This window comes from Gobius niger (genome assembly GCF_951799975.1).
Source record: "Gobius niger genome assembly, chromosome: 21".
NCBI lineage: Eukaryota > Metazoa > Chordata > Actinopteri > Gobiiformes > Gobiidae > Gobius > Gobius niger.
In genome coordinates this window covers 26,956,439-26,978,848 of record NC_136872.1, presented here as the reverse complement: position 1 = coordinate 26,978,848, position 22,410 = coordinate 26,956,439, and the positions used below count along the sequence as shown (strand labels likewise).

At 42.4% G+C, this 22,410-nt stretch overlaps 1 protein-coding gene across 1 annotated transcript in view; it reads left to right on the top strand.

Moving 5' to 3' along the window:
• Window positions 1-22,410, top strand: part of LOC306981091 (NACHT, LRR and PYD domains-containing protein 3-like) — a gene marked incomplete at both ends in the record, with an annotated part of 491,281 nt that overhangs the window by 24,765 nt on the left and 444,106 nt on the right. Inside the window, 4 exons of the mRNA XM_079580641.1 lie at window positions 2,602-2,778; window positions 7,109-7,286; window positions 7,680-7,840; window positions 10,149-10,322. Of these exons, the coding sequence (XP_079436767.1) occupies window positions 2,602-2,778; window positions 7,109-7,286; window positions 7,680-7,840; window positions 10,149-10,322 (690 nt within the window). The remainder of the gene's footprint in view (window positions 1-2,601; window positions 2,779-7,108; window positions 7,287-7,679; window positions 7,841-10,148; window positions 10,323-22,410) is intronic.

Sequence of the window (22,410 nt, the reverse complement as noted above, 5' to 3'; positions counted from 1 at the left end):
GAAAAACATTAGATTGCATCAATTTCTGAGTTACATGTCTGTTCCAGCTAGTAATGACCCAGTCTGGCAGTTTTGAAATAATCTTTTGATTTTCTTCACAGTCATTCAATATTTCCAAACCCTGGACATGAGGCATTGCTTGTAGACAAGTATTCAAAAAATCAGAATAATTTCTTAATCCCTCTGCATCTTTACCGTTAATCTTTGGCCAGTTATTTTTCCTATTCTGAACGCTCTTTGAATGGCAAAAGATTGACCAAAACGTTTAATTTACACCAAGCATCCTGATAAGCATCATCGTCACTTCTGAAAAATGTACCTTCTAACATTTGCCTCACGGGACCCCCGACATAATTTTTAAGATAATACAATTTTTCCCTTGAAGTTAGATTTGCTTTATCAATTAGTGCAGTAAATGCCGTTCTCCAATCAATAAACTCAATGGGATTGCCAGTAAAAATAGAAGGTTCTGGCACAGGAAGTCTATTTAATATTAAATGATCTTGAATAACTTTAAACAAAGGAGAAAGTTCAGAATCGTTGTGTTTGACCATGGGGACTGATTCCAATGCACCTCGAATAGGCCCTTCAGGTAAGTCTTTAAAATGATTTTCTTAAGGCAGTACAGGTGTAGAAGTAGTTGTAGCAGAATTAATACAAGCAGTTCTGTTATCAAGTAGCGTTTTAGTTTGACCATTGGGTGACAGGGGCGTTGGGGAGGTTGTCATGACCTTAGGCTTCGATGGAGCATGATCCAGAGGCTGAGCACTATTGTCAATTTTGCGGCGTGCAGGGGGCACAACCGTCAAAATGTCTGACACTCCTCTATTCACCTGGTTCATCAATTCCTCATCAAAAATCTTAAGTCTTGCTTCTGCCACCCGTATTTCTCTTGCAGCTTGTAATCGGATGAGCTCCTGCTTCTTTTCTTCAATTTTCCTTTCATGCTGTTCCTCTAATTGACTTATTGATTTTTTAAGGATTTCTTCCTCCACTATTAGTGCATAACTTTCTCTTTTTGCAGCCAGTTCAGCAGCAGCTTCTACTCTTTTAGCTGCTATTGGCAGTTCTTCAGAAAGAAAGGACGCTTCTGAACCATAAACTGAGCGTGCATTCTCTTGAAAGAGGAATTCATGCATTCTGCTCCTTTCCTTCTCTTCATCAAAATCTTCCCTTTCTTCAACAGCTCTACTGTGAGAAATATTGATCAATTTTGATGTTACAGCGTGAAAGTGTCCACTCTTCTTCTTGTTTCTACTGTCGGTGCAGTCAAATGTCTCATTTCATCAAACACACTTATAACATCTTTTCTTTTCTCCTTTAAATTGTCAATTAATGCCCACAGCTCCTCCTCAGACATAAAGGACATTAGTCTCCTTCTGGCATCTCGGATATCCAATTTCCATTTCTCATAAGAAGAAAGCAGTCTCCTTTCAATCCTTGCGACTTCATCTTCCATAGTGGATACAGCAGTATTGGCTAGAAGTGACTGCTCAAAAACTTGCACCACTTGCTCCATTTTTTTCTTCTTCTTATTTTTACCAGTTTTTTTTGTTTTTGTTTTTTATAGATTTTTAGATCATGTGCCAGTAATCAGTGATCGAGTTAAAATATTTACAAAACTTAAGAGAAAACACTATGAAAACTTTAGCGCCTTTTAAAATGTCCATATCATCTCATTGTCTTTATCAGATTTTTCTTCTGGGCCAATGTCCTTTGTTGGCTAGTTCAGCCATATGTTTTGACCAAAAGACACAAACTCCGTGTAGGTATAAGTCGTGGCTCTCTTTACTCTAGAGAAAAGAAAGGAGTACTCACAATGTCCGAGAGCATTCTTTGACCATTTAGTATCCTGAATCCAGGAGTTTTTCCCGTTGCGAGCTTTCGGCGTCAATGGTTTACTTCTTTGCCGACTTGAGTGCGAAGGCCCATTCCATGACCACAACGGCGGTGCAAACAAAGATGCCGAATCGGCGACAGCCACCTTCGGGTGAAGCTCTTACTGTAGCATCCCAGCAGAACAGATAAAGCGTACAAGTGGATCTTGTGTATAAATCCGTCTTTTATTCCACCGTAACAATCTCCACCGTAAGAGCTGGACAAACCATATACAATATTACACAACAGCCATGAACATTCAAATGTATAATAAAATGAACAATGAATTACCCTTTTCCCCATTACAGCTAGGAGCTAAAAATGGATCTTAAAGTGCCATGTTCCTTCCCGCCATGAGGGGACACAAACATTTAACCACTTCCTCATGTTCTTTCACAGGAAGTGACGGTATTCGACAGGAAGTACTTCAGTATAAAATAGTGTCCATTACACATAGAAATGAAAGTCTTGTAAATATTGTGTTAAAAAGAGATGGAACAAAATAAATGAAATTCATCTACATTTAGATGTGTATATTGCTCAAACAATATTTTAAAAAAGTTTTACAAATAATTTGACTTTAAATGGTTTGTGAAAAAATATAAATATTTGAAACTATTCTGTTTTGCATTCATGACTTTTATTATTCAAGATGTCTGTCTTTGTGTTTGTTTTATATGTTTTATCTCTGGACTTAAATAAGTTCATTTATTCTTTATTCAGATTGAGTGGCGGTGGTTTGTCAAAGATCAGCTGTTCCTCTCTGGCCTCAGCTCTGAAGTCCAACCCCTCACATCTCACTGAGCTGGACCTGAGTGCTAACAAAGCCCTGTCTGACTCAGGAGTGTCTCATCTGTGTGGTTTTCTGCAAAATACAGACTGTCGCCTGCAGATTCTCAGGTCAGTTCACTGTGTCTGTGTCAGGGCTAAAAAAAAACAAAAAACCATTTCCAGAAGAAAAAAAATCTAGAGGTTTTATCCATAGACTTTTAGAATATATTAACACTTTGAGTGACAAAAAGGAAAAAAAAAGGTGTTTTGCATTTTTTGTTTGTTTTATTACAAAATGAGACAGTCTCAGCCTGGCCTGAGTCAGACTGATCCTCATGTTCACAGATTCATGGGGGAAACAGTCTGGAATTGTGCGATTTGAATCTCCCTGACTCCGGCAAAACCAAGACGAGTCAATCATAGCGCGGGAGCTCTGTGTGTCGTCTTATGTGCTAGGATTTACCATCAAACTCCTCCGGCCGTGACCAAATCAGTGAAGATGGCGAAACAACAGTTCATCGTGTTTCCAAAGCCCCGCTCAGCGGCCCCGCCCAGCGGTCCTGCCCAGCGCTCCTGGAGCAGCTCAGTGTCAGACAGAGGAGGGAGAGCAGAGGGATCTCCTGAACAGAACATCTCCTCACCTTGTGCTTCAGATGCTCTTTAGTTTTTTATCCGTCGGCCTCATAATCACAGACCAATGAGGTCGACAAACCGACAGTTTATGATCTAAACATAAACCTTGTATCAGACGCGAGCGCTGTTTACTGCGAGTCACCACCGCGTCCTCGGCAACGTATTTTTGTAACAATATTTCAATTCCATGTTCTCTTCAAACAACGTGAAACTCAGGCCCAGACATTCTCCATAGTCCATGTTCTTTTCTTGAAGAGTGAAATGAGGGAGACAGTTGTGTTTCATAAAACACACAGGGCCAGATCTTGTGACTGGCGCAGTCCGTGCGCAACTCTAAACGCAACGTGGTGCAGATGCGATCTTACATGTGGCGCAGGTTTGCGTTTAAGGCTGCGCCACTAGGGAGAGGGCGTTATTTAAGAAAAAGAGGCCGACTGAGGCGTGGTTCATTGCAAGCAGCACTCATGCTACTATTCTATGGACACCTTCACATTATGATCCTCTTTACATTGCGCTGCCTTGTCTTCCTTAGAATCAACATCAAATTGAAAACTAAAGTGAGATTGCCTTGAAAAGTCTGTTTGAGCGTAGGTTACACACAGGTTTACTTTGATACAGTAGATCAACGTGTACACCCCTAACACCAAACACCAACAGTTTTCCATAGATAAACCACACATGCTGTCAAGTTTATTCGCAGCGCCCAACTTGAGAGGCTTCCTTTCTAATGTGGGGTATAAACCAACTGGATTTCACTCCAAGACACAGACATCTTTTTCCTTTTCTTTCTCTTCATTTGAATCTGTGACTCTTGTCAGCAGGTGAAAAACCTCAGGAAAACAGATACAAACAAAATGTAAATATCATGAAATTTGTACTTCTTTTTTAACATTTTAACCACAATTTTAGTATTTCATAATCAAACAAGGTTCTTAGTATTTTAGCATTTCTAAACAGTTTTAACTTAAACTCCCGTTTTCACCATAACTGTTTTAAGACAAACAAATCAGCCAACGAGACGTACAAAACACAAAAGAAACCAAAACGGAGCATTTTGCCCTTACCGGCTGTCCTCCACAGTCTCTATAAAGGCCGGTTTACTGCGATTCGGTCCTTTTAGTGTAAGTATTTGAGCAGCTCCAACTGCTCTCTGTCTCTGCTCTTTTGTGTGTGTCAAAAGGCAACACCATGTCCTTGATTGGATCATGTGATCCACCTGGTTGCATTTCCTGCTATGGGCGGGAGGAGGGGAAAACACAGAGCTGGACAGCACACATGCCTCAAGTGCCACAACACCATGTCTAATCTGTGTTTTAAGGTGACATCGTTACCATTGTGTGTCAGTGTTTACTTCCTGATGATGCTCCTTGTGTAGCGCATCTTACAGGGCGCAGAGCAACTTTATTTTCCCAATTTAGCCGCTCCAAGAATCCTGCAGCTGTAGCGCAAATGTTCCAATACGCTACAGTTTTCTTGCAACTGCTGCATAACTCTGCAACTCCTCTGCAGCCAAGTTTCTGATCAATTTAATCCTGTACATTTCGTAACTTTACGCATTCGAATGGTGTCTAACGCTGAGGCTACTGCTTCTCTTTCCCCGCCCACTCGTCTTGGATCTGCAGCGAGTGGCTGCAGCAGCGGAGGGACACTTTTATTTATTTATTTTCTTTATTAAACATTGCGTGCTGCATCGCGCATGTTACGCGTTTACAGGAGAACCCTCCTTCGCAACCCACCGCCTTCCGCAAGTCTGGGGAAAGCGTGGGGAGGGGGCTGCACCACAACATCGCAATGCGAGTCTCTCCCGCCTCCTGTCCTGCCCACTTTTTGCGCCAGGTATGACACTGAAGATTGCAAGGAGCGCCACCCGTCTGTGTACTCGTTTTCTTTACAGCCTGCGCTAAAAACCACAAGATTCTGGCCCACAATATTTGATCAAACTAGCCTCTGTTTAGCTTAGGATTTCTCAGGAACCGAGACATGTAGAATGAAAGTGTTTCCACCTCCTGAGAGCTGAGAGTCTCAGCTTTCAAACGAGCCACAGCCTGTGTTCATAACTATAACAGAGAATACACTGTGGTGCTACACATATCATGAAAAATGGTCTGGATTGTTGGCACTCAATGTGTTAAATGTCATAATCACAAAATAAATTTGTATATTTTTCAAACTATATTTTATTATAGTGAGACTTTAGACTTTAAACAATTTGTGGAAAAGTTTGTTTTAAATTATTAACTCTTCAGTTTAAATTCATGACTTTCATTATTCAAGACAGTGCCCCGGGATTGGCAGACCGGGGTGGTGGTCCCTCTCTTTAAGAAGGGGGATCGGAGGGTGTGTTCCAATTACAGAGGAATCACCCTCCTTAGCCTCCCCGGTAAGGTCTATTCCGGGGTGCTGGAGAGGAGGATCCGGCCGATAGTTGAACCTCGGATCCAGGATTAACAATGCAGTTTTCGTCCTGGTCGTGGCACACTGGACCAGCTCTATACCCTTCATCGGGTACTCGAGGGTTCGTGGGAGTTCGCCCAACCAGTCCACATGTGTTTTGTGGATCTGGAGAAAGCGTTCGACCGCGTCCCTCGTGGTGCCCTGTGGGGGGTGCTCCGGGAGTATGGGGTCCGGGGCCCTCGTGGTGCCCTGTGGGGGGTGCTCCGGGAGTATGGGGTCCGGGGCCCTCGTGGTGCCCTGTGGGGGGTGCTCCGGGAGTATGGGGTCCGGGGCCCTCTGTTAAGGGCTGTCCGTTCCCTGTATGAGCAGCAGGAGCTTGGTTCGCATTGCCGGTAGTAAGTCAGACCTGTTCCCGGTGCGTGTTGGTCTCCGCCAGGGCTGCCCTTGGTCACCGGTTCTGTTCATTACTTTTATGGACAGAATTTCTAGGCGCAGCCAGGGGCCGGAGGGTGTCCGGTTTGGGAGCCTCAGAGTCTCATCTCTGCTGTTTGCGGACGATGTTGTTCTGATGGCTTCAACGAACCGGGACCTTCAGCACGCACTGGGGCGGTTTGCAGCCGAGTGTCTAGCGGCTGGGATGAGGATCAGCACCTCCAAATCTGAGGCCATGGTTCTCCTTCCCCTCTTCAGGTCGGTGGGGAGTCCTTACCTCAAGTGGAGGAGTTCAAGTATCTCGAGGTCTTGTTCTCAGTGAGGGGCGGATGGAGCGTGAGATGGACAGACGGATTGGTGCGGCGTCAGCAGTGATGCGGTCGCTGTATCGGTCTGTCGTGGTGAAGAGGGAGCTGAGTCGGGGCAAAGCTCTCGATTTACCGATCGATCTACGTTCCCACCCTCACCTATGGTCATGAGATTTGGGTCATGACCGAAAGGACAAGATCGCGAATACAAGCGGCCGAAATGAGTTTCCTTCGCAGGGTGTCTGGGCGCACCCTCTGAGATCGGGTGAGGAGCTCAGTTACCCGGGAGGAGCTCGGAGTAGAGTCGCTGCTCCTTCACGTCGAAAGGAGCCAGCTGAGGTGGCTCGGGCATCTGTTCCGGATGCCTCCTGGTCGCCTCCCGCGGGAGGTGTTCCAGGCATGTCCTAGTGGGACAAGGCCTCGTGGAAGGCCCAGGACACGGTGGTGGGACTATGTCTCCGAGCTGGCCTGGTGTCGCCTCGGGGTCAGAACAGCTGGAGGAGGTGTGTGTGGATCGGGAAGTTTGGGCATCTCTGCTGAGACTGCTGCCCCCGCGACCCGGCCCCGGATAAAGCGGAAGAAAATGGATGGATGGATGGATGGCATTATTCAAGATGTGTCTTTGTGTTTGTTTAATCTGTTTAATCTCTGGACTTTAAGAAATTTATTTATTCATGTATTATTTTATTCAGATTGTGGGACTGTGGTTTGTCAGAGATCAGCTGTTCCTCTCTGGCCTCAGCTCTGAAGTCCAACCCCTCACATCTCACTAAGCTGGACCTGAATAATAACAGACTGTCTGACTCAGGAGTGTCTCATCTGTGTGGTTTTCTGCAAATCACAGACTGTCGCCTGCAGATACTCAGGTCAGTTCAGTGTCTCTGTTTCAGGGCTCCACTTTTAACACAAACTATGAACAAAACAGTTTTAGATTTTTTTTTTCTTTTGTTCATGACAAAAAATAAAAAAATAAAATAAATCATTGAAATGAACGTCTTGTAAATATTGTGTTAAAAAGAGATGGAACAAAATAAATGAAATTCATCTACATTTAGATGTGTATATTGCTCAAACAACATTTTAAAAAGTTTTACAAATAATTTGACTTTAAATGGTTTGTTAAAAAATATAAATATTAGAAACTATTCAGTTTTGTATTCATGACTTTTGTCATTCAAGATGTCTGTCTTTGTGTTTGTTTTATATGTTTTATCTCAGGACTTTAATCACTTCATTTATTCTTTATTCAGATTGAGGAGATGTGGTTTGTCAGAGATCAGCTGTTCCTCTCTGGCCTCAGCTCTGAAGTCCAACCCCTCACATCTCACTGAGCTGGGGCTGAGTAATAACAGACTGTCTGACTCAGGAGTGTCTCATCTGTGTGGTTTTCTGCAAATGACGGACTGTCGCCTGCAGATTCTCAGGTCAGTTCACTGTCTCTGTGTCAGGGCTCAACTTTTTTTTTTTTGTGACAAAAACAATTTCCAGAAGAGAGCAATCTTAGAAGTTTTATCCATAGACTTTTAGAATATATTAACACTTTGAGTGACAAAAAGGAAAAAAAAAGGTGTTTTGCATTTTTTGTTTGTTTTATTACAAAACGAGACAGTCTCAGCCTGGCCTGAGTCAGACTGATCCTCATGTTCACAGATTCATGGGGGAAACAGTCTGGAATTGTGCGATTTGAATCTCGCTGACTCAGGCAAAACCAAGACGAGCCAATCATAGCGCGGGAGCTCTGTGTGTCGTCTTCTGTGCTCGGATTTACCATCAAACTCCTCCGGCCGTGACCAAAACAGTGAAGATGACGACACAACAGTTCATCATGTGTTTTCAAAGCCCTGCCCAGTGGCCCCGCCCAGCGGTCCTGCAGCAGCTCAGTGTCAGACAGAGGAGGGAGAGCAGAGGGATCTCCTGCACAGAACATCTCCTCACCTTGTGCTTCAGATGCTCTTTAGTTTTTTATCCGTCGGCCTCTTAATCACAGACCAATGAGGTCGACAAGCCGAAAGTTTATGATATAAACATAAACCTTGTGTCAGACGCGAGCGCTGTTTACTGCGAGTCACCACCGCGTCCTCGGCAACGTGTTTTTGTAACAATATTTCAGCTCCATGTTCTCTTCAAACAACGTGAAACTCAGGCCCAGACATTCTCAATAGTCCATGTTGTTTTCTTGAAGAGTGAAGAGTGAAATGAGGGAGACAGTTGTGTTTCATAAAACACACAGGGCCAGATCTTGTGACTGGCGCAGTCCGTGCGCAACTCTAAACACAACGTGGTGCAGATGCAATCTTACATGTGGCGCAGGTTTGCGTTTAAGGCTGCGCCACGAGGGAGAGGGAGTTATTTAAGAAAAAGAGGCCGACTGAGGCGTGATTCATTGCAAGCAGCACTCGTGCTACTATTCTATGGACACCTTCACATTATGATCCTCTTTACATTTCGCTGCCTTGTCTTCCTTTGAATCGACATCAAATTGAAAACAAAAGTGAGATTGCCTTGAAAAGTCTGTTGGAGCTTAGGTTACGCACGGGTTTACTTTGATACAGTAGATCAACGTGCACCTAACACCAAAACAACAACAGTTTTCCATAAATAAACCACACATGCCTCAAGTGCCACAACACCACGTCTAATCTGTATTTTAAGGTGACATCGTTACCATTGTGTGTCAGTGTTTACTTCCTGATGATGCTCCTTGTGTAGCGCATCTTACAGGGCGCAGAGCAACTTTTTTTTCCCAATTTAGCCGCTCCAAGAATCCTGCAGCTGTAGCGCAAATGTTCCAATACGCTACAGTTTTCTTGCAACTGCTGCATAACTCTGCAACTCCTCCGCAGCCAAGTTTCTGATCAATTTAATCCTGTACATTTCGTAACTTTACGCATTCGAACGGTGTCTAACGCTGAGGCTACTGCCTCTCTTTCCCCGCCCACTCGTCTTGGATCTGCAGCGAGTGGCTGCAGCAGCGGAGGGACACTTTTATTTATTTATTTTCTTTATTAAACATTGCGCGCTGCATCGCGCATGTTACGCGTTTTCAGGAGAACCCTCCCTCGCAACCCACCGCCTTCCGCAAGTCTGGGGAAAGCTTGGGGAGGGGGCGGCACCACAACATCACAATGCGAGTCTGTCCCGCCTCCTGTCCTGCCCACTTTTTGCGCCAGGTATGACACTGAAGATTGCAAGGAGCGCCACCCGTCTGTGTACTCGTTTTCTTTACAGCCTGCGCTAAGAACCACAAGATCTGGCCCACAATATTTGATCAAACTAGCCTCTGTTTAGCTTAGGATTTCTCAGGAACCGAGACATGTAGAATGAAAGTGTTTCCACCTCCTGAGAGCTGAGAGTCTCAGCTTTCAAACGAGCCACAGCCTGTGTCCATAACTATAACACAGAATACACTGTGGTGCTACAAATATCATGAAAAATGGTCTGGATTGTTGGCACTCAATGTGTTAAATGTCATTTTGAAAATAATCACAAAATAAATGAAATATTTTCATCTATTTATGCTTTTTATACATTAAGATTTGTATATTGTTCAAACTATGTTTTATTATAGTGAGACTTTAGACTTTAAACAATTTGTGGAAAAGTTTGTTTTAAATTAACTCTTCAGTTTAAATTCATGACTTTTATTATTCAAGATGTGTCTTTGTGTTTGTTTAATCTGTTGTATCTCTGGACTTTAAGAACTTTATTTATTTATGTATTTATTTTATTCAGATTGTGGGGCTGTGGTTTGTCAGAGATCAGCTGTTCCTCTCTGGCCTCAGCTCTGAAGTCCAACCCCTCACATCTCACTGAGCTGGAGCTGGATGATAACAGTCTGTCTGACTCAGGAGTGTCTCATCTGTGTGGTTTTCTGCAAAGGTCAGACTGTCGCCTGCAGATTCTCAGGTCAGTTCACTGTCTCTGTGTCAGGGCTCCAGTTTTAACACAAACTATGAACAAAACAGTTTTACATTTGTTTTTGTTTTGTTCATGACAAAAAATAAAAAATAAAATAACTCATAGAAATGAAAGTCATGTAAATATTGTGTTAAAAAGAGATGGAACAAAATAAATGAAATTCATCTACATTTAGATGTGTATATTATTCAAAATATATTGTAAAAGAGTTTTACAAATAATTTGACTTCAAATGGTTTGTGAAAAAATATAAATATTAGAAACTATTCAGGTTTTTATTCATGAATTTTATTATTCAAGATGTGTCTTTGTGTTTGTTTTATATGTTTTATCTCAGAACTTTAATCACTTCATTTATTCTTTATTCAGATTGAGTGGCTGTGGTTTGTCAAATATCAGCTGTTCCTCTCTGGCCTCAGCTCTGAAGTCCAACCCCTCACATCTCACTGAGCTGGACCTGAGTGCTAACAAAGCCCTGTCTGACTCAGGAGTGTCTCATCTGTGTGGTTTTCTGCAATATACAGACTGTCGCCTGCAGATTCTCAGGTCAGTTCACTGTGTCTGTGTCAGGGCTAAAAAAAAACAAAAAACAATTTCCAGAAGAAAAAAAATCTAGAAGTTTTATCCATAGACTTTTAGAACATATTAACACTTTGAGTGACAAAAAGAAAAAAAAAGGTGTTTTGCATTTTTTGTTTATTTTATTACAAAACGAGACAGTCTTAGCCTGGTCTGAATCAGACTGATCCTCATGTTCACAGATACATGGGGAAACAGTCCGGAATTGTGTGATTTGAATCTCGCTGACTCAGGCAAAACCAAGACGAGCCAATCATTGCGCGGGAGCTCTGTGTGTCGTCTTCTGTACTAGGATTTACCATCAAACTCCTCCGGCCGTGACCAAAACAGTGAAGATGGCGACACAACAGTTCATCATGTGTTTTCAAAGCCCTGCCCAGTGGCCCCGCCCAGCGGCCCCGCCCAGCGGCCCCGCCCAGCGGCCCCGCCCAGCGGCCCCGCCCAGTGGCCCCGCCCAGCGGTCCTGCAGCAGCTCAGTATCAGACAGAGGAGGGAGAGCAGAGGGATCTCCTGCACAGAACATCTCCTCACCTTGTGCTTCAGATCGCTCTTTAGTTTTTTATCCGTCGGCCTCATAATCACAGACCAATGAGGTTGACAAGCCGACAGTTTATGATCTAAACATAAACCTTGTGTCAGACGCGAGCGCTGTTTACTGCGAGTCACCACCGCGTCCTCGGCAATGTGTTTTTGTAACAATATTTCAGCTCCATGTTCTCTTCAAACAACGTGAAACTCAGGCCCAGACATTCTCAATAGTCCATGTTCTTTTCTTGAAGAGTGAAGAGTGAAATGAGGGAGACAGTTGTGTTTCATAAAACACACAGGGCCAGATCTTGTGACTGGCGCAGTCCGTGCGCAACTCTAAACGCAACGTGGTGCAGATGCGATCTTACAGGTTTGCGTTTAAGGCTGCGCCACGAGGGAGAGGGCGTTATTTAAGAAAAAGAGGCCGACTGAGGCGTGGTTCATTGCAAGCAGCACTCGTGCTACTATTCTATGGACACCTTCACATTATGATCTTCTTTACATTTCGCTGCCTTGTCTTCCTTAGAATCGACATCAAATTGAAAACAAAAGTGAGATTGCCTTGAAAAGTCTGTTGGAGCTTAGGTTACGCACGGGTTTACTTTGATATTGTAGATCAACTTGCACCTAACACCAAAACAACAACAGTTTTCCATAAATAAACCACACATGCCTCAAGTGCCACAACACCAGGTCTAATCTGTGTTTTAAGGTGACATGGTTACCATTGTGTGTCAGTGTTTACTTCCTGATGATGCTCCTTGTGTAGCGCATCTTACAGGGCGCAGAGCAACTTTTTTTTCCCAATTTAGCCGCTCCAAGAATCCTGCAGCTGTAGCGCAAATGTTCCAATACGCTACAGTTTTCTCGCAACTGCTGCATAACTCTGCAACTCCTCCGCAGCCAAGTTTCTGATCAATTTAATCCTGTACATTTCGTAACTTTACGCATTCAAACGGTGTCTAACGCTGAGGCTACTGTCGATCTTTCCCCGCCCACTCGTCTTGGATCTGCAGCGAGTGGCTGCAGCCGCGGAGGGACACTTTTATTTCTTTATTTTCTTTATTAAACATTGCACGCTGCATCGCGTATGTTACGCGTTTACAGGAGAACCCTCCCTCGCAACCCACCACCTTCCGCAGGTCTGGGGAAAGCTTGGGGAGGGGGCGGCACCACAACATCACAATGCGAGTCTGTCCCGCCTCCTGTCCTGCCCACTTTTTGCGCCAGGTATGAGACTGAAGATTGCAAGGAGCGCCACCCGTCTGTGTACTCGTTTTCTTTACAGCCTGCGCTAAGAACCACAAGATCTGGCCCACAATATTTGATCAAACTAGCCTCTGTTTAGCTTAGGATTTCTCAGGAACCGAGACACGTAGAATGAAAGTGTTTCCACCTCCTGAGTGCTGAGAGTCTCAGCTTTCAAACGAGCCACAGCCTGTGTCCATACCTATAACACAGAATACACTGTGGTGCTACAAATATCATGAAAAATGGTCTGGATTGTTGGCACTCAATGTGTTAAATGTCATTTTGAAAATAATCACAAAATAAATGAAATATTTTCATCTATTTATGCTTTTTATACATTAAGATTTGTATATTGTTCAAACTATGTTTTATTATAGTGAGACTTTAGACTTTAAACAATTTGTGGAAAAGTTTGTTTTAAATTAACTCTTCAGTTTAAATTCATGACTTTCATTATTCAAGATGTGTCTTTGTGTTTGTTTAATCTGTTTAATCTCAGGACTTTAATCAATTCATTTATTCTTTTTTCAGATTGAGGGACTGTGGTTTGTCAGAGATCAGCTGTTCCTCTCTGGCCTCAGCTCTGAAGTCCAACCCCTCACATCTTACTGAGCTGGAGCTGAGTAAGAACAGTCTGTCTGACCTAGGAGTGTCTCATCTGTGTGAATTTCTGCAATTGTTAGACTGTTTCCTGCAGATTCTCAGGTCAGTTCACTGTGTCTGTGTCAGGGCTCCAGTTTTAACACAAACTATAAACAAAACAGTGAGAGATTTGTTTTTGTTTTGTTTATGACAAAAAATAAAAAAACTCATAGAAAGGAAAGTCTTGGAAATATTGTGTTAAAAAGAGATGGAACAAAATAAATGAAATTCATCTACATTTAGATGTGTATATTATTCAAACTATATTGTAAAAGAGTTTTACAAATAATTTGACTTAAAATGGTTTGTGAAAAAATATAAATATTAGAAACTATTCAGTTTTATATTCATGACTTATTATTCAAGATGTGTCTTTGTGTTTGTTTCATATGTTTCATCTCTGGACTTAAATAATTTCATTTATTCTTTTTTTCAGATTGTGGGACTGTGGTTTGTCAAAGATCAGCTGTTCCTCTCTGGCCTCAGCTCTGAAGTCCAACCCCTCACATCTCACTGAGCTGGGGCTGAGTAATAACAGTCTGTCTGACTCAGGAGTTTCTCATCTGTGTGGTTTTCTGCAAATGACAGACTGTCGCCTGCAGATTCTCAGGTCAGTTCACTGTCTCTGTGTCAGGGCTCAAGTGTTGTTGTTTTTTTGTGACAAAAACAATTTCCAGAAGAAAAAAATCTTAGAAGTTTTATCCATTGACTTTTAGAATATATTAACACTATTAACACTTTGAGTGACAAAAAGAAAAAAAAAGTTTTTTTTGCATTTTTTGTTTTGTTTTATTACAAAACGAGACAGTCTCAGCCTGGCCTGAGTCCGACTGATCCTCATGTTCACAGATACATGGGGGAAACAGTCTGGAATTGTTTGATTTGAATCTCGCTGACTCCGGCAAAACCAAGACAAGCCAATCATAGCGCGGGAGCTCTGTGTGTCGTCTTCTGTGCTAGGATTTACCATCAAACTCCTCCGGCCATGACCAAAACAGTGAAGATGGCGACACAACAGTTCATTGTGTGTTTTCAAAGCCCCGCCCAGCGGCCCTGCCCAGCGGTCCTGCAGCAGCTCAGTGTCAGACAGAGGAGGGAGAGCAGAGGGATCTCCTGCACAGAACGTCTCCTCACCTTGTGCTTCAGATCGCTCTTTAGTTTTTTATCCGTCGGCCTCATAATCACAGACCAATGAGGTCGACAAGCCGACAGTTTATGATCTAAACATAAACCTTGTGTCAGACGCGAGCGCTGTTTACTGCGAGTCACCACCGCGTCCTCGGCAACGTGTTTTTGTAACAATATTTCAGCTCCATGTTCTCTTCAAACAACATGAAACTCAGGCTTCCTGAGTGCAGCGAGTGGCTGCAGCAGCGGAGGGACACTTTTATTTCTTTATTTTCTTTATTAAACATTACGCGCTGCATCGCGCATGTTACGCGTTTACAGGAGAACCCTCCCTCGCAACCCACCGCCTTCTTTAGGTCTGGGGAAAGCGTGGGGAGGCGGCGGCACCACAACATTGCAATGCGAGTCAGTCCCGCCTCCTGTCCTGCCCACTTTTTGCGCCAGGTATGAGACTGAAGATTGCAAGGAGCGCCACCCGTCTGTGTACTCGTTTTCTTTACAGCCTGCGCTAAGAACCACACGATCTGGCCCACAATATTTGATCAAACTAGCCTCTGTTTAGCTTCTCAGGAGCCTGTGTCCATAACTATAACACAGAATACACTGTGGCGCTACAAATATCATGAAAAATGGTCTGAATTGTTGGCACTCAATGTGTTAAATGTCATTTTAAAAATAATCACAAAATAAATGAAATATTTTCATCTATTCATGCTTTTTATACATTAAGATTTGTATATTGTTCAAACTATATTTTATTATAGTTAGACTTTAGACCAGGTGTGCCCAAAGTGGGGCCCGCGGGCCAAATTTGACCCGCCGAAACAATTCTGTTGGCCCGCCAGAGAATGGCCTACTATTGCGCTGCGTTTGGTTAATATTAACTCGCTTCCATTCATTCTCAAAGGTAAATATGGATGCAGTACACTTTTTGACCACGAGCGTCAAATTGGGGGCGCTATTTCACTCCTTTCACAAGGTTAAGGAAACACTGTTGTGGTGTCTTGGTATTTATCAATTACAGAGCGTTGTAGCATCAACTTTCACAGTTCTCCAACTTTTATTGCAAATGAGGTCGACATCAAAAAATATATGTTAAAATTGACTTATAAAAGAATTGATGCTGAACTGACACTTTCAAAATAATCTAATGTGGCATTTTCTTTGAGTTAATGAATGAGGTAAAGTCACTGTTGGTGATGTAGATACAGGTGTTTTTTTTTTTTTTTTTTGTGGTTTTCTCCAAAAGTTAGACTGTCGCCTGCAGATTCTAAGGTCAGTTCACTGTCTCTGTGTCAGGGCTCCAGTTTTAACACAAACTATGAACAGTTTTAGATTTGTTTTTGTTTTGTTCATGACAAAAAATAAAAAATAAAATAAATCATAGTGTAGCATCCCAGCAGAACAGATAAAGCGTACAAGTGGATCTTGTGTATAAATCCATCTTTTATTCCACCGTAACAATCTCCACCGTAAGAGCTGGACAAACCATATACAATATTACACAACAGCCATGAACATTCAAATGTATAATAAAATGAACAATGAATTACCCTTTTCCCCATTACAGCTAGGAGCTAAAAATGGATCTTAAAGTACCATGTTCCTTCCCGCCATGAGGGGACACAAACATTTAACCACTTCCTCATGTTCTTTCACAGGAAGTGACGGTAATCGACAGGAAGTACTTCAGTATAAAATAGTGTCCATTACACTCCCCCCAATCACGAGTTAAATGAGTGATTACCATTAATACATCATCAAATCATACAACAGTAAGGTAAATCTGTTTAGAGTGTACAAACAATTAGTTCAAGGCAGTGACTTAATTTATGTTCAGAGACTCATTGCTTCCAAAGTTTACATTATGGAGCACTGTGGGGTGTCTTTCATTACAAATGTTACATCGTAGCCTATGCTTACAATCCAAAACTCCATGTCCTGACTCCAAACACCCATAACACAAAGCCTGCTCCCTCACATAAGCACGGCGCTCCAATATTGAGAGATCCATGAAATTTGAACACTCAGTCAATTGATGGTAGTTATTCTTACAGTAGATACAAGGTGGCCTATGCCTTACAGATTTTCTGTTCTCAGCAGAAGAGTGAGTTGTTAAAGTACTAGCCCTGGGCACTTTGATTTCAGAAGTGGTACCCTTAACTACAGGACGAAGACCATGGAGAGATGTAACCGGATTACAAGCTATTTCTGCTTCAAGCGTAATGAACAAAACAAAATCTTTGAAAGTGGGAAAAACATTAGATTGCATCAATTTCTGAGTTACATGTCTGTAATAATAATAATTTCTTAATCCCTCTGCATCTTTACCGTTAATCTTTGGCCAGTTATTTATCCTTTTTCTGAACGCTCTTTGAATAGCAAAAGATTGACCAAAGCGTTCATTTAATTTACACCAAGCATCCTGATAAGCATCATCGTCACTTCTGAAAAATGTACATTCTAACATTTGCCTCACGGGACCCCCAACTTAATTTTTAAGATAATACAATTTTTCCCTTGAAGTTAGATTTGCTTTATCAATTAGTGCAGTAAATGCCGTTCTCCAATCAATAAACTCAATGGGATCGCCAGTAAAAATAGAAGGTTCTGGCACAGGAAGTCTATTTAATATTAAATGATCTTGAATAACTTTAAACAAAGGAGAAAGTTCAGAATCGTTGTGTTTGACCATGGGGACTGATTCCAATGCACCTCGAATAGGCCCTTCAGGTAAGTCTTTAAAATGATTTTCTAAAGGCAGGACAGGTGTAGAAGTAGTTGTAGCAGAATTAATACAAGCAGTTCTGTTATCAAGTAGCGTTTTAGTTTGACCATTGGGTGACAGGGGCGTTGGGGAGGTTGTCATGACCTTAGGCTTCGATGGAGCATGATCCAGAGGCTGAGCACTATTGTCAATTGTGCGGCGTGCAGGGGGCACAACCGTCAAAATGTCTGACACTCCTCTCTTCACCTGGTTCATCAATTCCTCATCAAAAATCTTAAGTCTTGCTTCTGCCACCCGTATTTCTCTTGCAGCTTGTAATCGGATGAGCTCCTGCTACTTTTCTTCAATTTTCCTTTTATGCTGTTCCTCTAATTCAGTGGTTCTCGACCTTTTGGAGCCGTGACCCCCATTATAACAGGTAACGGGGTTCGTGACCCCCCGTCCGGGTCACACCGTGAAAAATAGGAACATTAGCCTAGATAATTCTTAAAAAACAAAGAAAAAAACAAATGGCTGAAATAAAATTCATCAAACTACAATCAAATAATGGCACTCTGGTAAAATAGCAAACACATGCTACAATAAAACATTAGATTATATGCTAATGAAAATATGTATATTTTATCTAAATGAACTGGCGACCCCCCAAAATTGTCTCGCGACCCCCTTGGGGGTCCCGACCCCCAGGTTGAGAACCACTGCTCTAATTGACTTATTGATTTTTTAAGGATTTCTTCCTCCACTATTAGTGCATAACTTTCTCTTTTTGCAGCCAGTTCAGCAGCAGCTTCTGCTCTTTTAGCTGCTATTGGCAGTTCTTCAGAAAGAAAGGACGCTTCTGAACCATAAACTGAGCGTGCATTCTCTTGAAAGAGGAATTCATGCATTCTGCTCCTTTCCTTCTCTTCATCAAAATCTTCCCTTTCTTCAACAGCTCTACTGTGAGAAATATTGATCAATTTTGATGTTACAGCGTGAAAGTGTCCACTCTTCTTCTTGTTTCTACTGTCGGTGCAGTCAAATGTCTCATTTCATCAAACACACTTATAACATATTTTCTTTTCTCCTTTAAATTGTCAATTAATGCCCACAGCTCCTCCTCAGACATAAAGGACATTAGTCTCCTTCTGGCATCTCGGATATCCAATTTCCATGTCTCATAAGAAGAAAGCAGTCTCCTTTCAATCCTTGCGACTTCATCTTCCATAGTGGATACAGCAGTATTGGCTAGAAGTGACTGCTCAAAAACTTGCACCACTTGCTCCATTTTTTTCTTCTTCTTATTTTTACCAGTTTTTTTGTTTTTGTTTTTTATAGATTTTTAGATCGTGTGCCAGTAATCAGCGATCGAGTTAAAATATTTACAAAACTTAAGAGAAAACACTGTGAAAACTTTAGCGCCTTTTAAAATGTCCATATCATCTCATTGTCCTTATCAGATTTTTCTTCTGGGCCAACGTCCTTTGTTGGCTAGTTCAGCCATATGTTTTGCCCAAAAGACACAAACTCCGTGTAGGTATAAGTCGTGGCTCTCTTTACTCTAGAAAAAAGAAAGGAGTACTCACAATGTCCGAGAGCATTCTTTGACCATTTAGTATCCTGAATCAGGAGTTTTTCCCGTTGCGAGCTTTCGGCGTCAATGGTTTACTTCTTTACCGACTTGAGTGCAAAGGCCCATTCCATGACCACAACGGCGGTGCAAACAAAGATGCCGAATCGGCGACAGCCACCTTCGGGTGAAGCTCTTACTGTAGCATCCCAGCAGAACAGATAAAGCGTACAAGTGGATCTTGTGTATAAATCCGTCTTTTATTCCACCGTAACAATCTCCACCGTAAGAGCTGGACAAACCATATACAATATTACACAACAGCCATGAACATTCAAATGTATAATGAAATGAACAATGAATTACCCTTTTCCCCATTACAGCTAGGAGCTAAAAATGGATCTTAAAGTGCCATGTTCCTTCCCGCCATGAGGGGACACAAACATTTAACCACTTCCTCATGTTCTTTCACAGGAAGTGACGGTATTCGACAGGAAGTACTTCAGTATAAAATAGTGTCCATTACACATAGAAATGAAAGTCTTGTAAATATTGTGTTAAAAAGAGATGGAACAAAATAAATGAAATTCATCTACATTTAGATGTGTATATTGCTCAAACAATATTTTAAAAAGTTTTACAAATAATTTGACTTTAAATGGTTTGTGAAAAAATATAAATATTAGAAACTATTCAGTTTTGCATTCATGACTTTTATTATTCAAGATGTCTGTCTTTGTGTTTGTTTTATATGTTTTATCTCTGGACTTAAATAAGTTCATTTATTCTTTATTCAGATTGAGTGGCTGTGGTTTGTCAAAGATCAGCTGTTCCTCTCTGGCCTCAGCTCTGAAGTCCAACCCCTCACATCTCACTGAGCTGGACCTGAGTGATAACAAAGCCCTGTCTGACTCAGGAGTGTCTCATCTGTGTGAATTTCTGCAAATGTCAGACTGTCGCCTGCAGATTCTCAGGTCAGTTCAATGTCTCTGTGTCAGGGCTCAAGTTTTTTTTTTTTTTTTTTTTTGTGACAAAAACAATATCCAGAAGAAAAAAATCCAGAAGTTTTATCCATAGACTTTTAGAATATATTAACACTTTGAGTGACAAAAAGAAAAAAAAAGGTGTTTTGCATTTTTTGTTTGTTTTATTACAAAACGAGACAGTCTTAGGCTGGTCTGAGTAAGACTGATCGTCATGTTCACAGATACATGGGGGAAACTGGAATTGTGTGATTTGAATCTCGCTGACTCCGGCAAAACCAAGACGAGTCAATAATAGCGCGGGAGCTCTGTGTGTCGTCTTCTGTGCTAGGATTTACCATCAAACTCCTCCGGCCGTGACCAAAACAGTGAAGATGGCGACATAACAGTTCATCGTGTTTTCAAAGCCCTGCCCAGTGGCCCCGCCCAGCGGTCCTGCAGCAGCTCAGTGTCAGACAGAGGAGGGAGAGCAGAGGGATCTCCTGCACAGAACATCTCCTCACCTTGTGCTTCAGATGCTCTTTAGTTTTTTATCCGTCGGCCTCATAATCACAGACCAATGACGTCGACAAGTCGACAGTTTATGATCTAAACATAAACCTTGTGTCAGACACGAGCGCTGTTTACTGCGAGTCACCACCGCGTCCTCGGCAACGTGTTTTTGTAACAATATTTCAGCTCCATGTTCTCTTCAAACAACGTGAAACTCAGGCCCAGACATTCTCAATAGTCCATGTTCTTTTCTTGAAGAGTGAAGAGTGAAATGAGGGAGACAGTTGTGTTTCATAAAACACACAGGGCCAGATCTTGTGACTGGCGCAGTCCGTGCGCAACTCTAAACGCAACGTGGTGCAGATGCGATCTTACATGTGGCGCAGGTTTGCGTTTAAGGCTGCGTCACTAGGGAGAGGGCGTTATTTAAGAAAAAGAGGCCGACTGAGGCGTGGTTCATTGCAAGCAGCACTCATGCTACTATTCAATGGACACCTTCACATTATGATCCTCTTTACATTGCGCTGCCTTGTCTTCCTTAGAATCGACATCAAATTGAAAACAAAAGTGAGATTGCCTTGAAAAGTCTGTTTGAGCGTAGGTTACGCACGGGTTTACTTTGATACAGTAGATCAACGTGCACACCCCTAACACCAAAACACCAACAGTTTTCCATAAATAAACCACACATGCTGTCAAGTTTATTTGCAGCGCCCAACTTGAGAGGCTTCCTTTCTAATGTGGGGTATAAACCAACTGGATTCCACTCCAAGACACAGACATCTTTCTCTTTATTTGAAGCTGTGACTCTTGTCAGCAGGTGAAAAACCTCAGGAAAACAGATACAAACAAAATGTAAATATCATGAAATTTTTACTTCTTTTTTAACATTTTAACCACAATTTTAGTATTTCATAATCAAACAAGGTTCTTAGTATTTTAGCATTTCTAAACAGTTTTAACTTAAACTCCCGTTTTCACCATAACTGTTTTCAGACAAACAAATCAGCCAACGAGACGTACAAAACACAACAGCAACCAAAACGCCTTTAGCGTAAAGGTAAAACAGCTTCCGGTAGACAGCATGAGACCGGTGTAGCGTGAGCTAAAGCCGAAAACCCTTAATAAACCCCCTAAAGTTACCTGGAGATGAGTGTTTGAGTGAGGTATGCTTCAAGGGAATGAATTTACGTTCGGGAGTAACCGCGCGTCAATGTAATACAACAACGAAGAAACGTGGCAAGGACCGTAAGCCAAACAAGGAACGGGAAGACATGGCTACCGGCGCTGATAAAAACTTCGAGGAGAGCATGAAAGAGATGATAACGGCGCTACGAGAGGACATCTCTAAACAGTTTGGCGAACTCAAACAGGATGTCGAAAAACTCTCAAATGATACCAGAGATCTACACAAAGATATCAAGGAGATCCGCAATGACATGCTGGAGATCTCGAAGAAACAAGAGGAAGCGAGTGAATGAATAAATGGAATGGAAGAGAGAGAAACGCTCTCACAAGCGATCTTATCCTACATTGTATCCGAGCAACGAGACATGAGAGAGAAAATAGACTATTTAGAAAATAAATCGAGACAGAACAACATCCGGATCTATCAGGTGAAAGAGGGCGCGGAAGGCGCTGACATGGTGGGATTCGTCACCCGTCTTTTCGCTGAGAAACTGGGGATTCCTGCTAGCGAGATGATGATCGTAGCCGCGCACCGCTCCCTTGCCAAAAGGCCCACGGACGAAGCTCCACCACGCTCTATAGTGGTGCGCTTTTTGCAATGGGATACTCGTCAAAAAGTGTTGAAAGCAGCGTGGATACAGCGAGACATCAGATACGGAGAAAGACGTATATACTTTGACAGAGACTACTCAGCAAAGGTGCAACATGAGAGGGCGCGATACGGACCAATTCGAGGGCGACTACGAGAGAAAAACATCAAGTCTCACATCATTTACCCAGCGAAGATGAAGGTGTTCATAGATGACGACACAATCATATTTGAGACACCGGAGGAGGCAACGGAACAGCTGGTGACGCGAGGAATTCTTCCGGAGCCACCACCGCCCGCAGAAACAAGAGCATCGCTATCGAAGTCTTCCCCATTTGCAAGAGTGGGTATGCAAGTGAATGAAAAGGCGATAAACGACCTCATCACGGAGTTAAAGAGAAAGACTTCATCGAGAGCGG